The 9,060-nt window shown below is 37.0% G+C and overlaps 1 protein-coding gene across 1 annotated transcript; it reads left to right on the forward strand.

Moving 5' to 3' along the window:
• The first annotated feature begins 375 nt into the window (after nucleotides 1-375).
• LOC132186921 (signal recognition particle subunit SRP54 2) lies at nucleotides 376-8,405 on the forward strand. Its single transcript, XM_059601040.2, has 9 exons — nucleotides 376-785; nucleotides 1,445-1,544; nucleotides 1,768-1,921; nucleotides 3,025-3,175; nucleotides 3,263-3,411; nucleotides 6,387-6,487; nucleotides 6,569-6,726; nucleotides 7,602-7,716; nucleotides 7,819-8,405. The coding sequence occupies exons 1-9, from the start codon at nucleotides 555-557 to the stop codon at nucleotides 8,145-8,147; spliced, it is 1,488 nt and encodes a 495-aa protein (XP_059457023.1). The 5' UTR covers nucleotides 376-554; the 3' UTR covers nucleotides 8,148-8,405.
• The last annotated feature ends 655 nt before the right edge of the window (nucleotides 8,406-9,060 follow it).

Here is a 9,060-nt window from a genome sequence, read left to right on the forward strand (position 1 = left end):
AGCCACCCCCAAATGGCCAAGGACCCCCAAATTTTTTTCCTTTTCTTTTTGTTTTGTTTTTTTTTTTTTTTTATTTATTAAAAAAAAAAAAATTAAGTAGGTGTCACGTGTCAACATCTGATTGGTCTACGTGGAATTCCGTAAAGTCAACTAACGATCAACTGACAGAAGGACTAATTTGGTCTATTATCAAAACCATAGGAACCTCTTATGATAAAAATCAAACTCTAGGAGAAAAAAAATAAAGTTATGAAACCCATAGGGGTATTTAGTATTTAGCCCTTTGTTTTTTTTAAAAATGAATGCTGTGCTTAATGTCCGGGCTTTTAAGTGCAGTCTCTGGCCCATCCAAGCCCATTCATTCTAGCAAACGTTTTTCAGTTTCACCGCAACGACAAGCACCACCACCACCACCTGAAATTCCTTCTCTTAACATTTTATCAACATTTTGATTCCCAGAAGGCCACAGCCCTAACTCCAACCCTAGTTTTCCTGTTCTTCTTTCCAATTGCACCCGAATTTCTCAGTTCTTTGTCGCTTTTCAGGCAGCGAAGATGGTGTTAGCGCAATTAGGGGGGAGCATATCGCGTGCTCTCCAGCAGATGAGCAATGCGACCATAATCGACGAGAAGGTCCTCAACGAGTGCCTAAACGAGATCACGCGGGCTCTTCTTCAGGCCGATGTGCAATTCAATCTCGTCCGCGACATGCAGACCAACATTAAGAAGATCGTCAACCTCGACGACCTCGCCGCCGGCCACAACAAACGCAAGATCATCCAGCAAGTACGTATTCCCAATTTTATTTATTTGTTTATATTTTTTGTTTAATTCTATTATTGCCAGATTGCACTTTGCAAGTCATTTTGGGGTTTATGATTATTGTGATGGAATGGAATGTCTGCCATAAGCTTGGGGGTTAGAATTTGCTTCGGAAAGCTAGCTAAGCTTGTGAATTCCTGCGCTTTAATTGGATTGAGGGTAGTTGTCCGTGATTTCCATTGAATTTTTTCCTATGTGGTTGATATATAAAACCTTTTTCTAGGGAAGATTTAGAGAGTACCCGATATGGAGACAAATAATAATACCAAGGCCTGTAGGCCCTAGAATCGGGTTATTCAGATTTAGTTTACAGAATTCTGGATCAATTTTGACAAGGTTTGCATCGCGTTAAGAGATTGATGATAGTGGAAGGTGTTAATGGTAGTTAATGTATCTGTCAAGGCCTCTATCATCATCGTGCTCTGACTGCTAAAAAAAGATTATGTATGTCTCTTTACATTAAATAATTCTATCTTCAGATGACTAGTTAAATTTATTTTTAGAAACTAAATTCTGCGACGAAGCTAGTTCTTTGTGTCGGGGGCTATACAAGACCAGTGTTCATTGTATATTATCACTTGGTATCTGCTGGTGCTCTTATGAGAAGGTTACTTTTACTGTAGGCTATATTTAACGAGCTCTGCAAAATGCTGGATCCTGGGAAGCCTTCTTTCACCCCAAAGAAAGGGAAGGCGAGTGTTGTTATGTTTGTAGGTTTACAAGGTACGTTATTTATCAGATTGCTTTCATGCTTATTGGATCATCCAGCAATTGTCCTATACAATCTCATACATATAATCAATGAGATTGTTCTTTGGGAAGTGGGGTGTTATGTATGTTAGTTGATTCACAGGACCAAAAGTATTTTGTACTTTTTTGTTTTATTTAGAACTTTGCAGTATCTTTTTCTTATTTGCACCTCTATTTGTTTGTAAAACAAATTCAGGGTCGGGGAAAACCACGACATGTACAAAATATGCATACTATCATCAGAAAAAGGGCTGGAGGCCCGCCCTCGTGTGTGCAGATACGTTCAGAGCTGGTGCTTTTGATCAGCTGAAGCAGAATGCAACTAAGGCTAAGATTCCGTTTTATGGAAGGTAGTTCTTTCACATTCTACTGGTTGTCATTGAAGTGTAGAGATAAGTGTATGAAAGGAAAAAGAGAAGCAAATGAAGGGAAATGTTGGACCATGGCGACACAATTATCTTAAACAAAAATTGTGGAGACAACAATAATGGAGGGCGTAACAAAACAATAATAATGCTCTACAAGAGTCCTGTAAACTGTTAAAATGGGTATGCGTAGATAAGAATAATGAGCTTTGATATATATATATTTTGATGACGAGGAACTCCTTCAAGGTAGGGCCACTTTGTGTATCCACCCTTGTCGGATAAACCTCAGATCCATGTAAAGCGCCCCCTCCACACAAATTGAATGAGCTTTGAAATATATTTTGATCCTAGAGATAAAGATATTAATAATCGTTATTTGGAAGATGTTACTCGAAAGATTTGCTTTGGCTGAAACAATATGGATTTGTTTAAGAGGCTTGATTTGCAGTTATAAAGGATATAACAATATTCATTAGCTGTCTCAGAACATAGTGTTGGCTCTGTCCCTTTGAGAAAGTAGCTCTCTCTCTCTGGGCCTCATAGACCAGAATAAAATGATTGTCAAACTTGGGCTTCATAATTGTGGTTATTTGATCCTTTGGACATTTGATGATCTCATGCCACCCTCCTGTTCCTAAATTAATTGTACTCTTATTTCTATTTTTCCTTTATCCTGACTTTTCTCTTCTTGTGTTGTTTGTTTATTTTGTTTTTATCTTTTCGCTTGTTTCTTCCTTCCCTCCTTCCCCCTTCTCTTGACTAAAAGATAAGGAAAAGAAAACCAAAATAAAAGAGGAAAAAAAAATTAAAAGATGATGGCACAAAGAATTGCAACTAGTTTCTCTCTCACTAATTTTTTGTTTGGTTAGATTGAACATAATATATGTAATGCAGGCAAGAAATAAGCCAGCTTCATTTAATTTTGGCTCTATTTGTTTCTACATAAAACGTTTTTCAGTAAACGCTTCTTCATTATATTCTAGGTTATCAAAAAAGTCCTGTTATCATTATACTCTAATTGATGCTTTCATCAGATAATGTATTCTTCAGTATTTAAGTAATGTTTGGGATTTTAAACCCTACAGCTATACAGAGTCAGATCCTGTGAAAATTGCAGTAGAAGGTGTGGAAAGGTTCAAGAAAGAAAATTGTGATCTAATAATTGTTGACACCAGTGGGCGTCACAAACAAGAAGCTGCTCTTTTTGAAGAAATGCGTCAAGTTTCTGAAGCAACGGTACTTTTCTGGCATTGCTTTGTTCCTCTCAGTTTGTGTTTTATTAAAAAAAAAAAAAATGCTAAAAAAATTTCTGTGCATTTCCAGAAACCAGATCTTGTTATATTTGTTATGGATAGCAGTATTGGTCAGGCTGCATTTGATCAAGCAAAAGCTTTCAAGCAAAGTGTTTCAGTTGGAGCTGTAATTGTTACCAAAATGGATGGGCATGCAAAGGGAGGTGGTTCTCTTAGCGCGTAAGTTTTATTGCAATTTCATGTTTTTAGTTGGATCAAAATGTAATTTTAAAGCTTCCATGAATGTGTTTTCTGAAGCTGTGCAGTTGCCTCTCATACTTTTTGGGTTTAGAATTTAATTACTAGATCATATGTTCCCTCCATCCCATAATGGGTGTCTTAAATGAAGAAAACTATTATTATAACACAGTTTTCCCAAAATTACCCCTTGGCTTGGTGTTTAAAAGTACTAAATGAAAGAACTGACTTTGAGTGGGTCCCTTCCAAAAGAGGGATGTTTGGTGTTAAATCCTTCTATAGTGTCTCAGGTTGTCAGGATGGTTTTTGTTTCCCTTGGAAGCTTAGTTTTTGGAGGACTAAGGTTCCGTTGAGGGTGGCCTTTTTTGTGTGGTTGATTACCCTAGGGAAGATCCTTACCATAGACAATTTTCGGAAGCGGTATGTCATCGTGGTGGATTGGTGTGTTATGTGCAAAATGAATGGAGAGTATGTGGATCACCTTCTCCTTCATTGTGAGGTTGCTTGTGCCATTTGGAATGTCTTCTTCAAACGATTATGGTTGTCTTGGATTATGCCTAGATAAGTAGTTGATTTGTTTGCTTGTTGGTGTACTGCTGAAAACACTTGAAGTGCAACTGTTTGGAAGATGGTGCCTTTGTGCTTCTTGTGGTGTCTTTGGAGGAAAATGAATGATAGGTATTTTGAGGACCACAAGAGGTCTTTGGAGAAGTTGAAATCCTTAGTCTTCAACACACTATATCTTTGGACAGCTGTTTATGTTTCTCCTTCAGTGATTAGTTATCATGATTTATTGTTCTTTTTGCCCTTCTATCTAGGTGGCTTCTCTTCTATACTGCATGTGTACATGGGGGCGTCTTATGCTTTTTATGATATCTCGATTATTTATCAAAAAAAAAAAACAGAAAGGGGTTTTGTGGAAGTAGAAAAGTTGATGTTTTGAATTTTTGATGGCGAGTGCTGATTTTGTGACAGAGAAAAGGAAAGTGAGACATTCATTATCAGAGGGAGGAGTATCATTTTAGTTAAATTTAGTAAATAACACCACTGAGCAGTATGTACTTGCCTAGGCCACAAGTAACACATTTATTACATGATATTGTATTGTATATTTGCATGTGTAAATGCACACATGCATGATTGCAGGAGTTTGCAATATGTTTGTTGCTTGGAAGGATAATCATCTGGGACTCGGTGTCACAAACGTGTTGTAAAAGTGCTCATTCTGATTGTTTAGTTTAGTACTTCTTACCGTGTACATAATTAACAGTTTTTCCTTTAAAAGATACCACCTTTTGGTAGAGGTTTGCAATAGAGAACTTTTGCCAGTACTCAGAGCATTAGGATCTAAGTTTTTGGTAATTTTTCCATCATCCTTGCCCATAATTTCATTACTTAAACTAATTCCTTGGTATCTCTTCCCTTCTCTACTTTTCTCTGAATTTTAATGCTATTCCAGAAATTATATCAACCTAGGGTTCTACTAGGTATCCACTGCAATAATAATTAAATATCAAATTGTACTTGTTATGTAGGAAATTGTTAACTTGCACCTAGGATTTCAAGCCATGTTTGAGAGTGATCATGGTTTTCTGTCTGACTTCAGCATGATATGTAGCATGGAGAGATTTCAGTTGCAGTTTCTTGGGTTTGGCATGTGAAAATCTTGTTGTTACCGGAGGTTTGTGCATGCAGTACAGTTTAGGAGTTGGTGATTTCATTTTTCTATTTGCTATATCGTGTGAAAATGTGTGGAATGGGTGGGGATTATCAAAGAATTTTTCTTTATGCTTCGTCTTCTTATCGTGCACTAGAGATGCTCCTAGATGCTTTTCCTTGAAAGTGCTTGGTGAGCTATGGTGCCTTCAAAGGGCCTTTTGTTGTTCATAATGTATCTCGGGGAGAGATTCTTATGGATAAATTACATTAAGTGAAATTTGATCATAATTTGTTTCTTCTGCATATGTATGAAGGGTGGTGAGACAGAAGATGGACATTTGTTCACCGTGATGTTGATAGAGGGCTATGATTGCTTGTTTTATGTTTGGAATTTCGTTGGTGATGCCTAGAACAGTTTTGGCATTGTTTATTTTGTAAGCAAAGGAGTTATGTATGTGAAGTGCACCTCCTCTATTTCTTAGGTGTGGTTTATTCCTTGTGATGCGAGGTGGAAGTGGTTTTTTCTTTCTTTGAGCTATTGTATTCCCACAAAGTAAGGCAAGGAGATGAGGATATAATTTGTTGGATCCCCTCCAAAAGGATGAAGTTTGTGGTGAAGTCTTATTATCATGTGTTACTCAAGTTCCATTTTTTCTTAGAAGAGTATTTGAAAAGTTAAGGCTCCTTTGAGAGTGACATTCTTTGTGTGGACGGCGGCCTTGAAGGAAATCTTGACTTTGGATAACTTGAGGAAGAAGAACATCATTGTGGTGGATTGGTTTTGTATGTGCAAGAAAAGTGGAGAATCTATTGATCACCTCCTTCATTGTGTAATTGCAAGAGAATTATGGAGTTCACTTTTCCATTCATTTGGTGTTGTTTGGGTTATGCTTGGAAGGGTGAGAAAGATATTGGTGAGTTGGAGAGGACAAATGGGAAATTGTAATTCTCTGGGAGTTTGGAGGTTGGCTCCTTTGTGTTATTTTGATGTATTTGGAGAGAGCGGAATGCAAGAAGCTTTGAAAATCGAGAGACTTCGATGTTAAAGCTGAAAAATATGTTGTTCCATCCCCTCTACACAAACAAGGCTTGGGTCCATCCTATGGTGTGTGATCCGTAAACATTTTTGCTAAAAGCAGTTTCCATAACTTATGAAGTTTAAGCTACCTACCAATTTCATTCAATTTTCTAGGAAATTGGGAACTTCTTCCTCATTCTGATAGGTGCAATTTAAAGTTTAAAGCATGTCTCCTTTGTTTACTTTGACAATTAAATTCTGTGCCACTTTGTTTGTGTAGTGTTGCAGCAACGAAGAGTCCTGTCATATTTATTGGGACTGGAGAGCATATGGACGAGTTTGAAGTTTTTGATGTTAAGCCATTTGTCAGCCGTCTCTTAGGTGTGCCTTGATTTCTGTGGCTTTACTTAGATTTCTTCTGAATGTTTTAAGTACTTACATGTTGATTATCTTTCCAATTAGGCATGGGCGACTGGTCTGGATTTATGGACAAAATTCATGAAGTTGTTCCTATGGATCAGCAGCCTGAACTTCTTCAAAAGCTTTCAGAAGGAAACTTTACGTTAAGGATTATGTATGAGCAATTTCAGAACATACTTAAAATGGGTCCAATTAGCCAGGTTATTACTTGACTTATTCTATTTTAATGAAGCCTTATGCCTTTCACTTTATTGTGCATCCTCAGTTGTTGTAGCATGTGTGAGAAATAATGGGTGACCACGTAGTTGCTGTGTTAAGGCAACTAGTGGAGCAATATTAATTATTGATTAACATGAGGAAAAAGTGTCTTGGACCTTTGCATATAGCTTTTCATGAGATTTTTTCTTCTGTTGTATTTGGTATGAGACATTGTTTTACTTGCTCTTGCAAATGCTGCCGACATGTTTTTTATGGTATTATGTTGTGTATTGTGCTTTATTGTCAGTGGGCTTCAGGAAAACAGAACATTTGGCAGTGTAAACTTCGTTGCTTGATACACTAGTAGATATAAATTCCGAATTTTCCTCTTATAGAAAAAAAAAAAATTAATGCAATATAAAAATAATCAAGCCAATCAGGGAGATCGGTATTGCCATAACAAATTTTCCAGTATTACATCCTCTTTGGTAAAATTTCCCCTTTTTTTCCAGCCTTGAAATCTTTCCTAATAATTTCAATCTGTAGCTTATTTACTGTTTCATTATTTTTCATAATTAATGATAGGATAAGATGTGGAGAAGATGGAGGCTTGTGACTAGAACTTATATTGAGCTAGTTAGAATCTTATCCACCATATGAAATTTTGGTTATTAATAATTCAGAAGTCGTCTATTTCCTTGAGAAGTATATCCAACAGGACAGACCATTATTGACTACCACTGTGTGGTCATTAGCTTTATAAATCTATCTGAAAGGCAACAAGTGATGCTACTATCCTTGAGCTGTGGCATTTTGAAGTTTGACTGAAGCTGTTATTTTTATGCTTCTTCATGCCTGACAGACTTGGTTTGTGTAGGTTTTCTCAATGCTTCCAGGATTTAGTGCCGAGTTGATGCCAAAAGGTCGCGAAAAGGAAAGTTCGACAAAGATCAAGCGTTACATGACCATGATGGACTCCATGACAAATGAAGGTAAATCAAGGGCATTTAATGTGGTTTTGCTATGTATCTGGCAACATGGTTATGTTATTGATTTTATGCTTATCGAATTCATTTTTCTGATCCTAATTGCAGAGTTGGATAGTATGAATCCAAAGCTGATGAACGAGTCTCGTATAATGCGGATAGCACGAGGTTCTGGTCGTCATGTTAGAGAAGTAATGGAGATGTTGGAAGAGTACAAGCGGCTTGCTAAAGTATGGAGCAAAATGAAAGGGCTTAAGATTCCGAAGAAGGGTGAAATGAGTGCCCTATCACGCAATATGAATGCACAGCACATGAGCAAAGTCCTACCCCCACAGATGCTGAAGCAGATTGGTGGCATGGGTGGCTTACAAAACTTGATGAAGCAAATGGGATCTACAAAAGATATGATGGGGATGTTCGGAGGTGGAGACAAGTAGATTTTGCCCACTATAATCATATAAGAGTTTCCACCTCAGCTCCAACCAAGTTGATGCTACTGCCGGATATTTTCTTGTTTGTAGCGGGCCTTATTAGGTTTAATCAATATTCTCAAGCATGGTGGCATTTTGTATGTATTTACTTAAAAAGGTTAGAAATTGGAAATTATTTTTAAGGCCATCAGACTGGATCTTTTATCTATTATTTCTTAGTGATTAAACAAAAGAAAAATGATATTATTGCACTTTTTAATATCATTTTCCCTAGTTGGAGACCCAAAAAGAATAAAGAAATCCGCAGCCCCATCCCACACCCACGTTTGGCTCATGGTCATAGTGCTCTTCACTCGTTGCCGCCCACCTGGAATGGTGGTGGACCGGACCTATCATTCGATAAACAAGCTGCTGATTGTCTGGTGTACAGGAGGGTGGAGGAATGATGCTGGAGAATCAGCCTTGAGTTTCATACCGAATTAAAAGCTTTGGAATATATTGAGAGAGATAGATTAGCACAATAATGGCAAGAATGGGCATAAGATTTGAGGATTATTATTTTTGAATACTAACCTTTTGCTTTGTTTACAACTATTTTGCTGTCTCAAGTCTTAGGTTTATTTCTGTATTTTTATCTTCTTCCAAGTATTTTGTTCGAAAAGTACTAAAAACCTGGCCTATATAAAAGGCATATGGACTACGTTATTTTTCAATTAATTTTTTAAGTATTAATAATCAAATTTCAGTCTTTCTTAATTATTTTTCCTCTTTGGGGTGACTGACCTTTCTCTTCCCTAATCAATGATTTTCTCTCATTCTGAATTAGCCTTCAATCCTTAGTTTTTGTTTATTGTCAAGGAAGCTACACTTGCAACTTATGCAAATGGATGAAATTTGGACAGATTTTATTGTAATAGGC

This window comes from Corylus avellana, chromosome 6 (genome assembly GCF_965113065.1).
Source record: "Corylus avellana chromosome 6, dhCorAvel1.hap1.2, whole genome shotgun sequence".
Lineage (NCBI taxonomy): Eukaryota > Viridiplantae > Streptophyta > Magnoliopsida > Fagales > Betulaceae > Corylus > Corylus avellana.

Coding starts and splice junctions, on each gene's coding strand:
- LOC132186921 (XM_059601040.2), top strand. CDS start 555: ATGGTGTTAGCGCAATTAGGGGGGAGCATATCGCGTGCTCTCCAGCAG. Junction 786..1,444: donor AACGCAAGATCATCCAGCAA/GTACGTATTCCC, acceptor CTTTTACTGTAG/GCTATATTTAACGAGCTCTG. Junction 3,412..6,386: donor GGAGGTGGTTCTCTTAGCGC/GTAAGTTTTATT, acceptor TTGTTTGTGTAG/TGTTGCAGCAACGAAGAGTC.